Source organism: Pangasianodon hypophthalmus, chromosome 13 (assembly GCF_027358585.1).
Source record: "Pangasianodon hypophthalmus isolate fPanHyp1 chromosome 13, fPanHyp1.pri, whole genome shotgun sequence".
Classification (NCBI taxonomy): domain Eukaryota; kingdom Metazoa; phylum Chordata; class Actinopteri; order Siluriformes; family Pangasiidae; genus Pangasianodon; species Pangasianodon hypophthalmus.
In genome coordinates, this window is record NC_069722.1 from 8,922,025 (window position 1) to 8,941,974 (window position 19,950).

A 19,950-nucleotide genomic window follows, 5' to 3' on the forward strand; every position below is an offset into this window, starting at 1 on the left:
TAGTAATTATAAGTTAAAGATGTGGGTAGGGGAACTAGTTCTAGATCAGCGTGGGAAGGAACCTCTTGTGAGGGCGTGTAACAGATGACACAGGTAGGGGAGGTCACAGTCTACATGTGCTTGAAATATAAGCAGAAGCAAAAGTCTAGTACATTTAGAGACACAGGACATCAGGAGACAGAAAACTACCTGAAACCATAAGAGACACACGATCATGGAGATTAATTTGTGGAAAGTTGTGTGTGTTGTATGTGCTCTACTCCTTAATGCTACAGGTATGTGTAAAGGAAGTGCTGGTTCTGATGACTATTACATCGATTATATCATATATTACATTTAAAGCAAGACACTACAGATGAATAGGATTTTTTAAAGAATAGATATTACAATTTATACAATTTATAATAAGATATAATCTAATTAAATATGCATACATTTGCATACTTAATAAAACCAGAAATCTAGTATTTTGATGTTGTTAGAATTAAATATTTGTTTCACTGTGGAGATGGAGATGAATAAGAAAAAAGAAACTAAATTCTTTATTGTTTAAGAAAAATGCACTGTTTAATGCCATTTACATTAGAAAAACACAAACACAATAGTTATCAACATTCCTCTGTAATATCCATCTAAGCAGGTAGAGGAAGGAACTTGTATTTTGAGTTTCATGAGTGCAAGACATCTAAAAACTGAGATTTTTGTTTCTGACTTTAGAGGAAAATGTTTTTGATAATACAACGTGGTTTAATGTGTTTCCACCAAGTGGTGGCAGCTTAAGCCCTCTTCAAAGTTGTTAAATTTTAGGTAATACTGTGGTCACCAGTGAACATTTTCTTTTGATTTTTGACATTTTTGTCAAAACTGCATGAAAGAATGCAATTTTGACAAAATGCATGAATGCATGAATTAAGTAGGCTTTTCCCCAGATTTCTACTAGCCTTAGCTCTGTAACCAGTGGAATCTCAAACCCAAAATTTTTACAGCAGAATGCTACTATACCAACTGTACACCTGTACCAACATGATAGATCAGGGTTCTTCAAATCTGGCCCTCGAGGTCCACTGTCCTGCAAAGTTTAGCTCAAACCCTAATCAAACATACCTGAACAAGCTAACCAAGGTCTTTGGGATTACTAGAAAATTACAGGCAGGTGAGTTTGGAGGTTGGCGCTAAACTCTGCAGATTCAAAGAACCCTCTAATAGATCATGCTTCACTGTTGCCAATATCAAATGTAGTAACATTTTAGACCTCACTGACAAGCATAAGCTATTGTATGTCAATCATAAACATAATTATTGTAAAGTACTTTTCATTTTTTTTATTTGTTATGCTTATATTACATCTGTTCATTTCTCAAAATGCATGAATATAGCAGGCTTTTCCCCAGATTTCTACTAGCCCTAGCTCTGTAACCAGTGGAATCTCAAACTCAAACCTTTTACAGCAGAATGCTACTATAGAGGACTTATTTCTGTGAAAATTTGAGGTTTGTATCGGGTCCCCCACCAGAGATATTCAACCCGACAGTGAGGGGAGTTTTATAAAAAAAAAAAAAATTATAAAAAAATAAAAAAATAAAAAATATAAGAGAAGTCTCAAACCTGAAATGCACACTATAATGATCTAGGTACCCCCTAAAAATCAAGACTGAGACTCGAACCCTTCCTATTATAAATTGACCCTAATAGTGAATCTGTGAGCAATCTTGAGCAGTTCTTAGTCTTAAATGTTTATGTACGTACATGTACCTTGTAATGTGTTCTAGAGATCAGTTTTTGTTCCAAGGAGCTAAGACCATCCTGAGCCGAGATACTGAGGTTTCCATAAACAGCCGTAAAACCAAAATTTGTTGTGTTGCCATGACACAAAGATGGCCGTCATGGTTAAATCAAGTGAAATGACAATGCCCCTGTACGCAAAGCGATGTTCATGAAGACATGGTTTTCCCAAGATTGGAGTGGAAGAACTCGAGAACTCGAGTGACCCCAATCCCACTTAACACCTTTGGGATGAACTGGAATGCTGACTGCACCCCAGACCTCCTCTGAAATAGGATGTTCAAAAAGTACATATGGGTGTGATGGTCAGGTGTTCACATACTTTTGGCCGTATAGTGTAGTTCAGGGCTAAGCCTTCATGTATTGTCTTCATAACAAAGCATTATTTATTTATGATGCTAATTTCTAACTATTACTAATGTTTATGTTCTATTAGTATTATTAAAATTTATGCCATGTTTTGCTCAAAGTTGCAGTCAGACATTTTATTGTCTTGGCTGAAGCAATGACATCCTTGTTCTTAAGCAAGCCCAAACCTGCCGAATTAATAGAGAAAACCTGCCTAATTAATTCTCCCTTAATCAGGTTTATCAGGATTTTTTACAATTATAAGCTGCAAAAACTCCAAATAAAATAGCAATGCTCTTTGGCATGGTGTTCCTTCAGTGTCTTTGCTGAAGCAAAAACATCCTCATTCTTACGAGAGCCCAAACCTGCTTAATTACAGACTCTCCCTAATATTTTATACTTTGTCAGGATTTTTTTTTTTTTCAAAATATAATCTGTGAAAGCTACAAATAAAATAGGAAAGCTCTCAGACCTTGTTTAACAGAGTGTTGAGCACTGTGTCCCTCTCTCTTTTTTTAAGGCTCATTCTCCCAGGCGAATGGTAAGTTCTTGATCAAGCAGCATCCACACACACACACACACGCACACACACACACACACACACACACTTGCATCAATCAAAGTCGTTAGTTACCAGTTAGTGAGCTCAGATGTTTAAAATGATGTGGTGCCCATGTGAACCCACTGTTCAACTCAGTGTTAATTTTGTAATTAATTTTATGAATGAATGAGTCAATGTTTGCAATACTGCCCTGATACATACAGTCAGGTCCATAAATATTGGGACAGTGACACAGTTTTGGTAATTTTGCCTCTGTACACCACCACAGTGGATTTGAAATGAAGCAGTCAAGATGTGACTGAAGCGTAGACTTTCAGCTTTGATTAAAGGGGTTTAACAAAAATATTGCATTAACCGTTTAGGAATTACAGCCATTTTTTACAGAGTTCCTCTATTTTCACAGGCTCAAAAGTAATTGGACAATTGACTGATTAGCAGTTTCATGGCCAGCTGTGGCCTGTTTCCTCCTTATATCATGATAAATTAAGGAGATAAAAGGTCTGGAGCTGATTCCAAGTGTTGAATTTGCATTTGGTAGCTGTTCATGGGAACTCTCAATATGCCGTCCAAAGAGGTGTTGATGCAAGTGAAGGAGGCCATCATTAGGCTGAAAAACCAAAACAGACCTATCAGAGAGATAGCAGAAACTTTAGGAGTGGCCAAATCAACAATTTGGTACATTCTTAAAAAGAAGGAATGCACTGGTGAGCTCAGCAACACCAAAAGGCCTGGGAGACCACAGAAAACAACTAAAGTGGATGATTGCAGAATTCTTTTCTTATTGAAGAACAACCCCTTCACAACATCTAGCCAAGTCAGGAACACTCTGGAGGAGGTAGGCCTATCATTGTCAAAGTCTACAATCAAGAGCCACCTTCATGAATGTAAATACAGATGGTTTACCTCAAGATGCAAACTGCTGGTAACACTCAAGAACACAAAGGCCAGATTAGACTTTGCTAAAAAACCTCTAAAAAAAGCTTGTACCAGAATGATGGGAAGAGAAAAGTATGGAGAAGGAAAGGAAGGGCTCATGATCCAAAGCATACCACATCATCTGTCAAACATGTGGAGGCAGTGTTATGGCATGGGCATGTTCGGCTGCCAATGGAACTGGGTCACTGGGGTTTATTGATAATGTGACTGTTGATAGAAGTAGCAGGATGAATTCTGAAGTGTATAGAGCTATACTTTCTGCTCAGATTCAGTCAAATGCTGCAAAACTGATAGGACAGCACTTCACAGTACAGATGGATAACAACCCAAAACATGCTCAAGAGCTTGGAAATTAAATGTTCTTAAATGGCCGAGTCAGTCACCTGACCTCAACCCAACTGAGCTGCTTTTCACTTACTGAAGACAAATCTGAAGGCAGAAAGACCCACAAACAAGCAGCAACTGAAGATGGCTGCAGTAAAGACCTGGCAAATCATCTCAAGGGAGGAAACTCAGCATTTGGTGATGTCCATGGGGTCCAGACTTCAGGTAGTCATTGACTGCAAAGGATTTACCTCCAAGTAATAAAAATAATCCTAATATTTATGATTATATTAGTTTGTCCCATTACTTTTGAGCCTGTGAAAATGGAGGAACTCTGTAAAAAATGGCTGTAATTCCTAAACGGTTAATGCAATATTTTTGTTAAACCCCTTGAATTAAAGCTGAAAGTCTACACTTCAGTCACATCTTGACTGCTTCATTTCAAATCCACTGTGGTGGTGTACAGAGGCAAAATTACCAAAACTGTGTCACTGTCCCAATATTTATGGACCTGACTGTACATTACAATTTCATACATGCCCATTTTAACACTTTTACAGTGTTGATTAGTGTTAATTTCACACTCATACCAGTGTTAGTGCTTTAACTCAGTGTCAGTGTTGATCTATTTAGTGTAGTAGTGTTAAGTAAAGCGTTGAACTACGTAGCTTATTGCTTTTACAAAATTGTGACAAAAACAATTGTTTTACCATGCAATCTGTTAAAAGCTTTAATTGCCAAGCAACATTACAGGCAAATATTATGGCATTCCACAGACAGAACAATGTGTTCTATATGCAAAATGTGTTCCATTTACTACAATTAAGTGTAACTGGCTTATTGGTTTAAAACTGGGTGCATTAATATAGACATTAATTACCATCATGTGGTCACAGGTGTGTGTTTCATAAGAATAAACTCTGCCCAGTGTTGTTTACATACTAATTGTGTGTAATTAAGAGTCACAGTACAAATCATTGTGCTAAGATTATATCTGTTAACAGAAAGGTCACATGTGAATAATCACATGATTTATAAGTAAAAAAGTTACATAGACACTTGAGGTTATTTTTCACAAACTTTTGCAGACCGTCTCATGCTTTTATTTTTACATATGCTCTTTTTTCACAATTTATTTTCACATGTTTTTAATGATTCATTTATTTTCACATATGATTCTTTTCACAGGTAATGCATCTTGGTTTATTTTTCACATGTGATTTTTTCATGATTGTTTTTTTTATGCAGTCACATATTATTCACATGATGTCATGTGTTGTACAATGAATGTTGTACAAAGATTTTGAGTTGAGTAAAAAATATTTACTCAAATTTTAAATTTCCATTTAAAAGTAATGAACGTTAGGACCTTAATTCCTGAAACAGATTAATACTCTAAATAAAATGAAAAAGAGTATAACATTTAAATGCACCAACATGGTACATTATTATAAAATGCAGAAGGTATTCGGAGGTGAATTTACATTTTTAATCCCAGACATCACAGTTGTTATCCAAAGCTTGGTAACACAAGGAAGAAGCATGTTTCAAATCAGTTAAACAGACAAACAGACAAAGATCAAAACCAGAAAACCACTAGGAAGTATTATGGTAACTCAGGAAATGGGAAAAAATATATAGCTTAGTAATGAAGTAAAAAGAATAAACACAGATGCAGTATATACACGAGGGATTGAACACAAACTAGACAAGGGTAAAAATAATAAAGGAAATCAGCCAATAATAGGATAAATCGGAGATTATAACACAACAGAACCAAAAGCAAAGACAAAACCTGTAATGCAGGGAGCATAAAACAGAAAAAAAAGCATCTTACGACAACAGAAAAAAGAAAAACAACCATAAGAGCTGTTGAAAACTGAACCTCATAGACAAGGACAGACAGGCATGCAAAAAGAAAACAAATATGCAGTCTAAAATATTACTACATAAATTTGTATTAATACCATAATTCCATACCATGTTTTAGACACGAGTGTGTCTTACATCAAACTCAACAAGGGGTTGAGTTTATTCAGTGTTTTAGCGCTGTACATTAGATCTCTATGTGAAATATAGAGTAGTAGTATACTGCAGACCGTTTTGACATATTTTCAACAGATCTTTTCAAGTTCATGCGTGCTGAATGAGCCATGTTGTATTTGGCCTGCGGGCCATGAATTTGAAGTGTTATTTAATTAATGTACTTGATTACAGGGTTCTAAAAGTCTTGAGGCAAGTTTTTGGAGGGGCATAGCCCAGCGCAGCACCCCAAAGAATCCAGTCCTGTTAATTAATGTACCTACCAGGCAAGTCTGTAAGAGCTACAGAGTTTTTTTTTACAGTAACCAATGAGTCACTATAAATTTACAGGGTCATGTTTTTTTTTACAGTGTGGCCACATTTGAAGTTCAGGAGTAACCCAAGATGATACTTAAAAGGCCTGACAAGATGTAATGACAACTAATATCATTGGCCTGAATATATATTTAAAATTACATTTCTTGTTCTTGTGCAATCTGAGGTCTATTGTGAAATGTAAAATTGGATGTTTTCTCTTCTTCGTAAAGAACAGTAAAATAGCAATTCGAATAAGTATGTATACTTTTGTGACCCCCCTCTTTTCTACCAGTCTGTGGTCAGGCTCCCTTAAACATTAGGATTGTGGGTGGTGCAAATGCTACTGCTGGGTCCTGGCCTTGGCAGGTCAGCATTCAGAAAAATGGCAGCCATTTCTGTGGTGGCAGCCTGATCGATGAGAAATGGGTCTTATCGGCTGCTCACTGTTTCCAAAGGCATGTATGAAGTTATGCTTGAGAAAGTCTAAAATAACCACACAATAATAATATAGGTGATTGCCTTTGATCATGTACAACACAGAAGGTCTCCCATAGTATACTGTAAGTAAGTTATTACTGTTTATTGTCAGTATAAAACATAATGAGATCACTTATAGGTAGTGAGTGGCATGGCAGGCAGGGAATAATAAATTATATTGTAATATCTCAATCTCTTTTCTTTGCAGAAATACCAATGTTAATGTAAGTGAAATCACAATCTTTCTAGGAATCAACAGTCTGGAGGGGACTAACGTCAATAAGCAGGAAACAAGAGTTAGTAAAATTATCACTCATCAAAACTATGACCCTGACAACAGTGAAAATGACATTGCACTAGTCCAGCTCTCCTCTTCAGTGACTTTCAATGATTATGTCAAGCCAGTGAGCCTGGCAAAGAGAAACGATTCTTTTTCTAATGGTACTTATGTCTGGGTCACAGGATGGGGTACCACCAAATTTAACGGTAAGTGCTCCACAACCTATGGATCGCATGCTTAATTCATTTATTTCAATGTATTAAGTTGATTTGAAAAAAAAAAGAGAATCATTCCTTGCTTTGGAATGTTCTTCCCTGCTGAAAAATCATCTTGGTCTGACCAGCTACAAGCTACCAAAACAGGCTAAATTGGTCAACAGGACAGCTGGAAAATAACTTACCAGCTCCTACCAGATGGCAAAGAGGGTCTACCAGTCTGATTAGGTCATCTTGTGTTTTCAGTGCTGGTAGCTGGTCAGACCAAGCTGGATTTTTCAGTAGCGTTCATTATGTAAATGCATGTTGGTAAAAGTTCATCATGGGTCTCCACAGACTGTTCGTCATACCCTAACACGCTGCAGCAAGTGCGGCTGCCGATTGTCAGCGACAGCAACTGTGAAAACATGTATGGATCTCTTTCTTTCACAGACAATATGATGTGTGCTGGCCTACCTGAGGGAGGAAAAGACTCATGCCAGGCAAGAAATCTAAAACCTGTCATATTAATTTGGGACATGGTACATTGTCATAAGGTAGAAGAGCAGATATGCGAGTAAGCTAACATCACTGTATTTTGTCTATGTCTTAAAGAAGAGCCATGCAAAGCTTTTATCTGGAGCTTTTACCTGAGTATTTAACTCTGCTTTATTTTCTGTTAAAAAAAAAAAAAAAAAAAAAAACGTTTCTAAGAGACAGGGACAGTTTAGTTCAGCCACATTTCTTGAACAATCCATATAGTCTTATGGAAGCATCTTTCACTGTAATAGAAATTCATAATCTGAAGCTTTCTGTAATAAAATAACCAAACTCATTGTCTCTAGTTAGTAGTGGGATTCCCCTCTTCTTCTGTATGTGTATGTTACATATTAATATCTGTACATACATCTATCCAGCAGCACCTGGTATATTTGCACCAGGTTTGTCTAATTACAATTATTTACATATATTTATGTAATGTAATGCTAGCTTATCTAATGTAATGCTGATGAGATGCTGGTGACACTGATTCCTTCTTCCCTTCAGACCTGCCTGACCCATCCTGACGCTATACTACTGCTTGGAGCTTCCTTCATCTGAGAATCAATTACAGGAGCTGAAGATGGCCCTACATAGACAGCCTAAAGATTGCTGTGAGATTGCTTTTGATGGTACCATATGGATACCATTAAGATTGTGGTCTTAGCTGGATAACCTAAAGACTGCACTCAGTGAAAACAGTTTATACCCAAGTTTCATCCATTATTCAGTCAATAACTTCACTTGTATACAACAGATTTAAAGATTTAAACTCTAATGAAATAAAAAAAAAAAATGCTCGTACTGAAGATCCTTTCATCACACACAATACTTTTTGACTTTATAGTGTACAGTTGTGGAAGAGTAATGACTCCTAATCCCATTATCTGATATCACCCAGAAGAGGATGTGCTCCCTTCTGCATGTTTTTCCTCTCAAGGTTATTACTTCATGACAACTCATGGAGTTTTTCCTTGCCAGTCACTTCTGACCTGCTCCTGATGGATCTAAATAGAAATCTATATCCAAATTGCTGTAAAGCTGCTTTCTGACAATGTCCACTGTTGAAAGTGCTAAATAAACAAAACGGAATTCGCCTAATTCAGCTCGATTTTATTTGTATAGTGCTTTTAACAATGGACATTGTCACAAAGCAGACAGAAATAAATACATTCAGGATATAAATTGTAAATATATGAATTTATCCCTAATGAGCAAACCAGAGGCAACGGTGGCAAGGAAAAACTCCCTGAGACAATATGAGGAAGAAACCCTGAGAGGAACCAGGCTCAAAAGGGAACCCATCCTCATCTGGGTGACACAGGATAGTGCGATTATAAATAAATCCCTTCTATAACTGTGTACTACATGGACAAATTAATGTGACAAACTTCTAGACAGCCAGCTAGCTGGAATTTTTATCCACACCTTTATTTCATCTTGCCACTCTCAGATAAGAATAAGCAAAACAAAATATTTGTAATGATTTTTATTGTTGGTATATGTAATGGAATATGGCCTAGTTTACAGTTTTCAGTACTGTTCCCCTTTTATTAGAAAATGAATTTAACCAAACAGAAGCCTAATGAGGTATTTTGATTAACCCATCAAATCTTATGTGAGGTGAGGGTACCCATGGGGGGTGATAGATGAAAAAACAAACATAAACTACTTATCCCTACAGGATGGCTTTTAAATTTGGTTTCTGTCTATGAAAGACCACCTCATGGCATCCAATGATTCTTTGTTATTGGTTTAACCTGAAATAGATTTCACCAGTACCACAAGTGAAATGTGCTAAGATGATACCAAATAGTACATTTTTTAGGTAGGAGGATAGAAGAAGAAAAGCTTAGAATGACCAGTGAGTGTGTGTGTCCATGTATGCCTACTGTATACATGAAAACATAAAAACAGTTTTTTTGCTCATGACTTTGATGCCCAATGTAGCTGCCTTCAAAATCACTCAACGTTGCAGCCAAAGTGACCTTAATGAATGAGTTACAGATGTGAGATAAATAAATGATTTGTGGGCAGTGTGTATTTAATAGCTTTGCCTGCACAGTAATAATAAAAAATGTCTCCATTTGTTAATTTTCATTGTATGTTCTTGTGGCTCAGACATGCAGGGCCAAAAGGCTCCTGTTCATTTCTGATGAGTTGGAGAAATTCATCTGTGGCCTTATTTAATCAGATATCACCAAGTACCTGCAATTTGATGGCAGGCCAAAAATGTATCCATAAGGACAAAGATGCAAACGCAGTGGCTGTAGTTGTCAGAAAACTGTTTCTGTTAAAGACAGGCATGGATAAAGTATTGAGAAATTATACTTAAGTGAAAGTACAAATAAAATCTTATTCAATTAAAACTGTATACAGCATGCAGCCAGAAATGTACTCAAGTGAAGGTTAAAAAAAAAAGGTTTTTACTGGAAGAAATTAAGTTAATGTAAATTAACCTTTATTACTTCTAAAACTAATCTAGGCAACTATGCCATGCTAGTCTAACCTGCCATTAGCAAAGAAACCAGGCTAACTTAGTTAAACATAGGTAAATAACTTACTTCGATGTGCTTTTTTCAAATTAGATAGAGTTCATGTCTTTTAGCCAGGCTAAAGAGATTCATTTTATATAAATCTTTACATTAAACATTTTACTGAGGTAGGAACAGGGGCATTCATCCACAAGTTCAACACTGCAGTCTAATAGCTTCTTCAAATCTTCAAAATCCTCAAATGCATGCTATAGTTTTTTTTTCTACATTGTTGAATGTGAGTAAATGTTTTAAAATGAAATGTAAATAATATGTGTGGAAGCCCATTTACTTGCTATATAGGCAGTGGTGGCTCAAAGGTTAAGGTTCTGAGTTGCTGCTCAGAAAGTTGGGGGTTCAAGCCCTAGCATCACTAAGCTGCCATTGTTGGGCCCTTGAGTAAGGCCCTTAACCTTCTCTGCTCCAGGGGTGCTCTTGTGCTCTGACCCCAGCTTCCTAACAAGCTGGGATATGAGAAGAAAAGAATTTCACTGTGCTGTAATGTATATGTGACAAATAAAGTCTTTTAATATATAAAGCATTTGTTTGGCTAGATGATAGAAGAAGATTTGTAACAAGTACTTTGAGGATCTAAATAAAAATGTAGGCAGTGTGTATTAAATAGCTTTAAAAAGTAATTTTTTTTCTTTAATGTAATTAAATATGAGTACATGTATTCAGTTTCATTAACACTCACGTAAAGCATAAATACCCCAAAATAAGCAAAAAGCATGGCAACAAAATAAAATTACTCAAGTTATTTTCCACCCCTGGTGGAAGAGAAATGATGTAGCTAGCTAACATTATCTCCTATCACAGAGTGAGGCCAAAGTTCAATACAGTTACAAGGCAGAAATTCAAGACATGTTTTTCAATAGTGTATTCATAAAGCAGACGCTCTAACCAGTGAACACTCAGTATAAAAGAAGTGTGACCCAAGACTATGTGAACTCCTTTTCTCACACTGATTAATTTTGTAGATTTTATAACAGATATTATCACAAAGTAGCTTTACAGAGTTTTACTTCCATATAATAATTAGAATGTCCTGCAGTGGAGCCAGGTCACAGCTTACCCCATACACAGATGAAATACTCTGTGCACAGATTTTACAAGACAGTTCCTTGCACACAATCATTAACCTGTGACAAGAGCTGTTACCTTGTCTACTCCAAATTATTGACACTGCTATACTGTTACAGTCGTGGGAAAAAGAAAATACCCCCTTCTTCAATTCTATGTTTTTATTTATCAGGGCCTAAATAACAATTGTGTGGTCCTTACCATCTTGTATAAACAAACAAATAACTTCAGGTGACAACAAAAAAAACACATCAAATTTCAATATGTAGACATTTTTCCCAAAAAGTAAACCAACATTCAGAAACCGGGTGGGAAAAAATAAGTACACCCTTTCTGTTTCCACAGTCATGAATAGAGTAATTAGCAGCCAGGTGTTTTTAATGAAATGCTCAAGATTCGTTAATCATCAAGAAGTGTAATTACCCCTATAAATGCAGTTGCCTATCTTCCGAGGAGTGGGCATTCCAGCAAATTCAGTCGAAAGGCCAGACTGTTTAATGCCCAGAGATATAAAGAAAAACCCTACAGGCCTCTGTAAGCACATTAAATGTTTATATTCTTCCACGGAAGGGTGCCTAGGAAAAAGCCTCTTCTCTCCAAAAAGAATATGGCTGTACGACTTAGTTTTGCAAAATTGCATCTGAACAAACAACCAAAGGTCTGGAACAATATCCTTTAGACTGATGAGACCAAGGTGGAGATGCTTGGTCTTCATGCGCAGCGCCATGTTTGGTGAAACTGAAACACAGCGTATCACCACAAACACCTCATTCCAACTATAAAGCACGGTGGTGGAGAGGTGATGATTTGGGCTCGTTCTGCAGCCACAGGACCTGGGAAACCTGCAGTCATTGAGACAACAATGAACTCCACTTCATACCAGAATATTCTTAAGACAAATGTGAGGCCATCTGTCCAGCAGCTTAAGCTGACAAAATGATGTAAGAGACTAAAAATGTCCTACAGAAAATGTTTACTTCAAGTTATTGTTGCTGAAGGTGGTTCTACGTTACTGAATGAAAGGGGGTACTTATTTTTTCCCACCTGGTTTCCGAATGTTGGTTTACTTTCTGGAAAAATGACTACATATTGAAATCTGTTGTGGTTTTTTTTTTTGGTTGTTATTGTCACCTAAGGTTATTTGTTTGTTTATACTGTAGAATTTGGTGAAGAATGTATTTCATTGTACTAGTACTCTGTACAATGACAATAAAGTTAAATCTAATCTAATAAATACAATAAAAAAATACTCTCCTATGGGGCACTAGTCCTAGATCAATGTGGTAAACCTCTCATGAGGGTGTGTAAGTAGGTGACGCATGTAGGGGAGATAACAGATTATATGTGCCTGGAATGCAAGAAGGAAAAAACCTTAGAACTTTAGACACAAAGGTCTTCAAGAGAGAGAAGACTACCTGAAGTCAGAGGACACACAATATCATGGAAATTTATTTGTGGAAGATTGTGTGTGTAGTATGTGCTCTACTCCTTAATGCTACAGGTAGGTGCAAAGGAAACGCTGGTTATGATGAAATAAACATTCAATCGAGCAAATATTCAATAATACTCTCTCATACTTAATTTGAAACCTCAGTGTTTGTAGTACTTTGTAAGCACTATGTAAAGAATGAAGGCATTTCTTTACTTATGGTACACATCGCAGAGCTAAGATATTGGCTGAACCAGTAACATACTTGTTTGAGAAGTTCTTCACAAACCTGTCAGTGAATCTTGTAAATACAGATTGAGGCTGTTTTGAGAGCAAAGGGAGGCCCTACCCAGGATTAGTATAGTGTTCCTGATAAAGTATTTGGTGAGTGTAGTCATATAAAGAAAAGTGGACGAAGATTCGCCAAGCAAGTTTGAAGTTAGACTCTGAACCCAAATGACATAGTTGCAGTCTTACTTTGCCTGAGGTTTGTGAGGCTGTAGAGATTTGACATGAGACCAAATACTCACAAAGAGCAATTATTGTTTTGACCAGACTGCATACATAGTTTGTGTTAAAATGGATACCAACTTTCAGAGTGAGACTATTACAATACATTGATTTAAATGTCATTATTAGTGCTGAGATTCAACTAGAGCAAGTAGTTGCTTATACAGTTTGAATGGAATTAAAAATAATTTATTTCATTCAACCGTTGCAAATGATAATCTATAAAAATATCTTTGAAAATTTGTTTTAAATTATTTTTTGTCAGTGACATTGCACTATATTCTGTACACAAACTGTCCTAGGCAGTTATAAATCAGGCTGGTGTATTTATTGCCATGAACTATATCTATTGTTTTCTACTGGCATCATGATGTGGTCATTTTATTGTCTTGGCTGAAGCAATAACATCCTCGCTCTTAAGAGAGCTCAAACCTTTTCAATCAATCTCACTAATAGAGGGTTCTCTTGATTATTTTTATTATAATCTGCATGTTGGCATGTTGGCTGTCCGTTATTCTGTATTTAGAAAGCAAAAGCTATGAATATTATATATGGGCAAATCTCTGTGACATTGTTTGATAGAGCACTAAACATTGTTCTTGTCTCTTCCTTTTCCATTAGGCTTACTCTCCCAGCTGGATGGTAAGTTCTTGATTCAAACTGCACACACACACACACACACACACACACAAACACACACACACACACTCACAATATGCTTGCATCAGGCAAAATAATGGTGACAAAAGCATTTTATTTTTAGAAGAGAGGTTAGACACTACGAAGTGGATTTACCAGTTTGAGCTAACAGGTTCATGATGATGTGGTGTCTGAGTGAACCCAAACTTCAGCTCGAAGTTAATTTCATGAATAAACGAGAGTGTATTTGCAGTGTTTTATATACCCAGTAATTCACAATTGTAAGTCTTTTTATACTTTTATAGTGTTTATATAATTCTCAGTGACCTGTGTTAATTTAATAACCATGCCAGTGTTAGTGTTTTAACTCCATGTCATTGTTCATCATTTTAGTCTAGTAGTGTTAAAGAAGAAACTCTGAGTGTGATTCACATGTACAGAGTTAAAAGGGGGGTATACGCTATTGTAGCCACCAAAGAGGAATTACCATACATCACAACCATATAGTGTGTGCAACGATAGTGATCAACTGAGTTATTTCAAACATTATGCAATTTTTTCCCCTTTTGATTCTCATATTTTCACACTGAGCTATGTTCTACATTATTCACTTATTTTCAGTTATTTTTTCAATGTAGGACACGTTTTTTTTTTCCTCATTTTTTCCACATAGGTAATTAATTTTCACATGTGAAATTTTTCCCCACGTGATTTGTTTTTCACATGAGATTTTCCCCCATGTGATTTATTTATTTATTTTTCACATGTTAAGTTTTTTACATGTTGGGAACATGGGTTTCATTTTTCACATGATTTTATTAATTCTCATATAATATTCACATGTTTTTACACATTTGATTACAATATTACTCACATAATCACACATGAACTGTACAGTATGTGATTTTTCTGTAAGTGTAGAGAAGCTAAGAATGGAAATTCACACCGGTGTAAAATCCATAAACTTCAGTTCAAAAGCAATGTGTGCTGGGATCTTAATTCCTGGAGCAAATTAAGAATTACAAACAAAATGAAAAAAAAAAAAAAAAAAAAAAGAGTAGAACATTTTATTACATCAACATGATACATTTATTGTTATAGCATTCAGATGGTATATATGTATGTATTTAAGTTACAGAAATCACATAGAAGGTGCATGCTCCAGATTAGGGAAACAGACAAAGGTCAAAACCAGAAAAGCTAGGAAGAAATGTGGTAGTTTGGAAAACAGGAAAAAATATGGCATAGTATTAAAGTGAAAAGAATAAACACAGATGGGTATACAGTATATGCACAAAAGATTGAATACAAATGAAATAAGCCAATAAAATGATAGGGTGGAGATTATATCAAAAGAGAACTGAAAACAAAGATAAAACCCATGACACTGTTGCCATGCAAGCAGAAACACAAAGCATGTAGGGCAGAATCGTGCCAGTTGTCACACACACACACACACATATATATATATACATATATATATATATATATATATATATATATGTATATATATATATATATATATATATATATATATATGTGTGTGTGTGTGTGACAACTATATATATATATATATATATATATATATATATATATATGTATATATATATATACATGTATATATTTAAAAAAAAACTTTAAGAGCAGTTGAAAGCTAAACCTCATATACAAGGGCAGACAGCAATGTGAAAACACAACAAAAATTCTATTATAAATGAAATAGTGTTCAAACCAGTATGATACTGTAGCCCTCATGTTTTATTGGGAATATTATACTGCATCAAAGGACTTTACAATATAGCTACAGTAACAATCCTGTGACTATAGAATAACACAGTAAAACATATAAAACACATTTTTAACCAGATATATTTAGCTGAAGCAGCAAATGACAAAAGCTATAGAATAACAGTAATTATTTTAGTGAAGCAGGGTAAGTGCAACACGTTTAAACTTGCGGTAAAGCTAGACAGTGCTAGGCAATCTTAGCCTAGCTAGATAACACATGTTTGCTAGCTAGCCTGATATTTTAAAGAGATAACCCATACATATATATAGCTTGTTTTCTCCATGTTTTTTTCTGAGGTATTCAGGGTCCATAGGATGTTTTTCACACATTTAAATTTATTTAAGATGTTTATTTTATACAAGAAATTAGTTAAAACAACAATATAAATATATAGTATATCTTTCAGTATAACATTTAATATTAATTACAGTATTAATATTATCAATACTAACAATATTAATTAATTACAACTACGTGGCAACTCTGTACTGTAAATTTACAAGGTCTTTCTTTTTGTTTTACACTGTGGCTACTTAGGAAGATCAGGTATAACCCAAGATAACACTTAAAAAGGACTGACAAACTGTAATAACCACTAATATCAGTGGCCCAAAAATATTTTCAAAATAAAATTTCTTGCACTTTACAATCCAATGTCTACTCTAATTTAATAATGGCTGTTCTTCTTAAAGAAAAATTCAAGTAAAATTCCAATTAGAATATAGATGTGTGCTTTTATGACCTTCCTCTTTTCTACCAGTGTGTGGTCGGCCTCCACTGAACACCAAGATTGTGGGTGGTGAAGATGCTGCTCCTGGGTCCTGGCCTTGGCAGGTCAGCATTCAGTCAGGAGGCTTCCATTTCTGTGGTGGCAGCCTGATCAATGAGAACTGGGTCTTATCGGCTGCTCACTGTTTCCAAAGGTATACTGAGAGTTATGCTTGAGAAAGTCTAAAATCACCACACAATAATAATGTATGTATTTGCATTTTCATAGTGTACAACACATAAGGTATTCCACTGTTTAGTGTAAGCAGGTTATTACTGTTTATTGTAAATATAAAACATAAGGAAATAAGGGATGGGGAGTGACAAATGACATTGTAATATCAGTCTCAATATCTCTTCCTTTCATTTTCAGCATTACTGCACCTGAAATCACAATCTATCTAGGAATGGAAAGTCTGGAGGGAACTAACTCTAATATGCAGAAAACAGGCACTAGTAGCATTATTAATCACCAAGAGTATAACCCTACCACCCATGACAATGATATTGCACTAGTCCAGCTCTCCTCTTCAGTTAATTTCACCAATTATGTCATGCCAGTGTGCCTTGCAGCAAGCAACAGTTCTTTTCCTGGTGGTACTAATGTCTGGGTCACAGGATGGGGTAAAATTGCATCCAGCGGTAAATATTGCCACACGCAGTGGATTACATGTTTAATTCAATGTAACTAGTTGATTTGAAAAAAATCTGTAAAGAAATGAACCACACCTTGCTTTGAAATATAAAATATTCTTACCCCGAAAATCCAACTTGGTCTGACCAGCCAGCTGCCAAAACAAGCCAAGCTTGTCAAGCTGATAGACCACCTTTGCCAGCTTTTATTTTAGTTAATTTAGTCAAGTAACAAGGGTAATGAAAAATAACTTACTAGCTGGCAAAGATCGTAGCTTTACCAGCTTGGTCTGTGTTTTGGTGGGTGGTAGCTGGTCAGACCAAACTAGATTTTTCAGCAACATTTACATGAAAGCATGTTGGTAAAACTTAATCATGGGTCTTCACAGTGAATCTGCCGTTCCCTAAAACCCTGCAGGAGGTGCAGGTGCCGATTGTCAGTAACAGTGACTGTGCAAAAGCATATGGATCTGGCTCTATCACAGACAATATGATGTGTGCTGGCTTAACTCAAGGAGGAAAAGACTCATGTCAGGTAAGAAATCTAAAACCTGTCATAATATTTCTGCTCACAGTACAGTGTCATAGAAAATAGAAAAAGCAGACATGTAGCTAACAGCTTGTTGTCCATGCAGGGTGATTCTGGAGGTCCACTGGTGGTCAAGATCGGTGGAACATGGGTTGAGGCTGGGATTGTGAGCTTTGGCCATGAATGCGCTTTGCCTAATTTCCCCGGTGTGTACACCAGAGTGTCTCAGTATGAAGACTGGATTAACAGCAAGATCAGCAACAATCAACCTGGATTTATTCAATTCTCAAATGGCAATCATGGCTCCCCCAACCTCTTCTGTCTGTTCCTTTCTTCTTCCATCATCCCATTCCTCCTCTCCCTCTACAACTCCTAGTGATATCAGTCAAATTAAACATACAAGCAAAACAAAAGGAGTGAGTTAACATTACTATATTATATCAATGCCTTACACAAGATCCATACTTAGCTTTTATCTGTAGCTTTTACTTAAGTACTTAACGGACATATGTCAACTTAATTTTCTACAAATCTCTTGATTTTTGGGTGACAGCAATTCATAATGTGAAGCTTTCTGTAACAGAACGACCAAGCCTAATGCAATAATATTGTGAAGTGTCATGATTTAATAAACATTTGATACAGTAATTAATGTTTTTTGTACATAATGTAGTGAGGTATTACATTATATGTGGTTTATTACATTATACATTGAGTAGAAAAAATTAACAGCAGAATGCTACTATACCAACTGTACACCTGTACCAACATGACAAATCAAATCTGGCCCTCGAGGTCCACTGTCCTGCAAAGTTTAGCTCAAACCCTAATCAAACATACCTGAACAAGCTAACCAAGGTCTTTGGAATTACTAGAAAATTACAGGCAGGTGAGTTTGGAGGTTGGCGCTAAACTCTGCAGATTCAAAGAACCCTCTAATAGATCATGCTTCACTGTTGCCAATATCAAATGTAGTAACATTTTAAATAATAAACATAATTACTGTAAAACTTTTCATTTGTATTATTTGTTATGCTTATATTAAATCTGTTCATTTCTCAAAATGCATGAATAAAGTAGGCTTTTCCCTAGATTTCTACTAGCCCTAGCTCTGTAACCAGTGGAATCTCTAACTCAAAGATTTTTTTGCAGCAGAATGCTACTATAGAGGACTTATTTCTCTTAAAATGTTAGGTTTGTATCTGGTCCCCCACCAGAGATATTCAACCTGAAAGTGAGGGGAATTTAAAAAAAAAAAAAAATTGCATTACAGAAATTCAGATCCAGACCCCTAATGAGGATGTCACAGACATGAGCGATGAGAGAAATTTTCTGATGTGATACTAAGAGAAAATTGTTGAGATGGACTAAGGCTCAAAATGTTAATCCTTCTCAGACAGAGTGAGGCCAAAGTTCAATACGGTTACAAGGCAGTTCAAGACATGTTTTTCAATAGTGTATTCATAAAGCAGACGCTCTAACCAGTGAACACTCAGTATAAAAGAAGTGTGACCCAAGACTATGTGAACTCCTTTTCTCACACTGATTAATTTTGTAGATTTTATAACAGATATTATCACAAAGTAGCTTTACAGAGTTTTACTTCCATATAATAATTAGAATTTCCTGCAGTGGAGCCAGGTCACAGCTTACCCCAAACACAGATGAAATACTCTGTGCACAGATTTTACAAGACAGTTCCTTGCACACAATCATTAACCTGTGACAAGAGCTGTTACCTTGTCTACTCCAAATTATTGACACTGCTATACTGTTACAGTCGTGGGAAAAAGAAAATACCAAGGTGGAGATGTTTGGTCTTCATGCACAGCGCCATGTTTGGTGAAACTGAAACACAGCGTATCACCACAAACACCTCATTCCAACTATAAAGCACGGTGGTGGAGAGGTGATGATTTGGGCTCGTTCTGCAGCCACAGGACCTGGGAAACCTGCAGTCATTGAGACAACAATGAACTCCACTTCATACCAGAATATTCTTAAGACAAATGTGAGGCCATCTGTCCAGCAGCTTAAGCTGACAAAATGATGTAAGAGACTAAAAATGTCCTACAGAAAATGTTTACTTCAAGTTATTGTTGCTGAAGGTGGTTCTACATGTTACTGAATGAAAGGGGGTACTTATTTTTTCCCACCTGGTTTCCGAATGTTGGTTTACTTTCTGGAAAAATGACTACATATTGAAATCTGTTGTTGTTTTTTTTTTTTGGTTGTTATTGTCACCTAAGGTTA

At 36.0% G+C, this 19,950-nt stretch overlaps 1 protein-coding gene across 2 annotated transcripts; it reads left to right on the top strand.

Moving 5' to 3' along the window:
• Positions 1 to 184: 184 nt before the first annotated feature.
• LOC113528195 (serine protease 27) lies at positions 185 to 18,710 on the top strand. Of its 2 annotated transcripts, none has more exons than XM_053239262.1 (6): positions 185 to 275; positions 13,961 to 13,981; positions 16,528 to 16,690; positions 16,909 to 17,177; positions 17,558 to 17,703; positions 17,804 to 18,710. In XM_053239262.1, the coding sequence occupies exons 1-6, from the start codon at positions 215 to 217 to the stop codon at positions 18,071 to 18,073; spliced, it is 930 nt and encodes a 309-aa protein (XP_053095237.1). In that variant the 5' UTR covers positions 185 to 214; the 3' UTR covers positions 18,074 to 18,710. The 2 variants fall into 2 exon arrangements, with proteins under 2 accessions (XP_053095237.1, XP_034165941.1); XM_034310050.2 differs by lacking the exon at positions 185 to 275 and adding an exon at positions 12,748 to 12,901.
• The last annotated feature ends 1,240 nt before the right edge of the window (positions 18,711 to 19,950 follow it).

Coding starts and splice junctions, on each gene's coding strand:
- LOC113528195 (XM_053239262.1), top strand. CDS start 215: ATGGAGATTAATTTGTGGAAAGTTGTGTGTGTTGTATGTGCTCTACTC. Junction 276..13,960: donor TCTACTCCTTAATGCTACAG/GTATGTGTAAAG, acceptor CTTTTCCATTAG/GCTTACTCTCCCAGCTGGAT. Junction 16,691..16,908: donor GCTGCTCACTGTTTCCAAAG/GTATACTGAGAG, acceptor TTTCATTTTCAG/CATTACTGCACCTGAAATCA.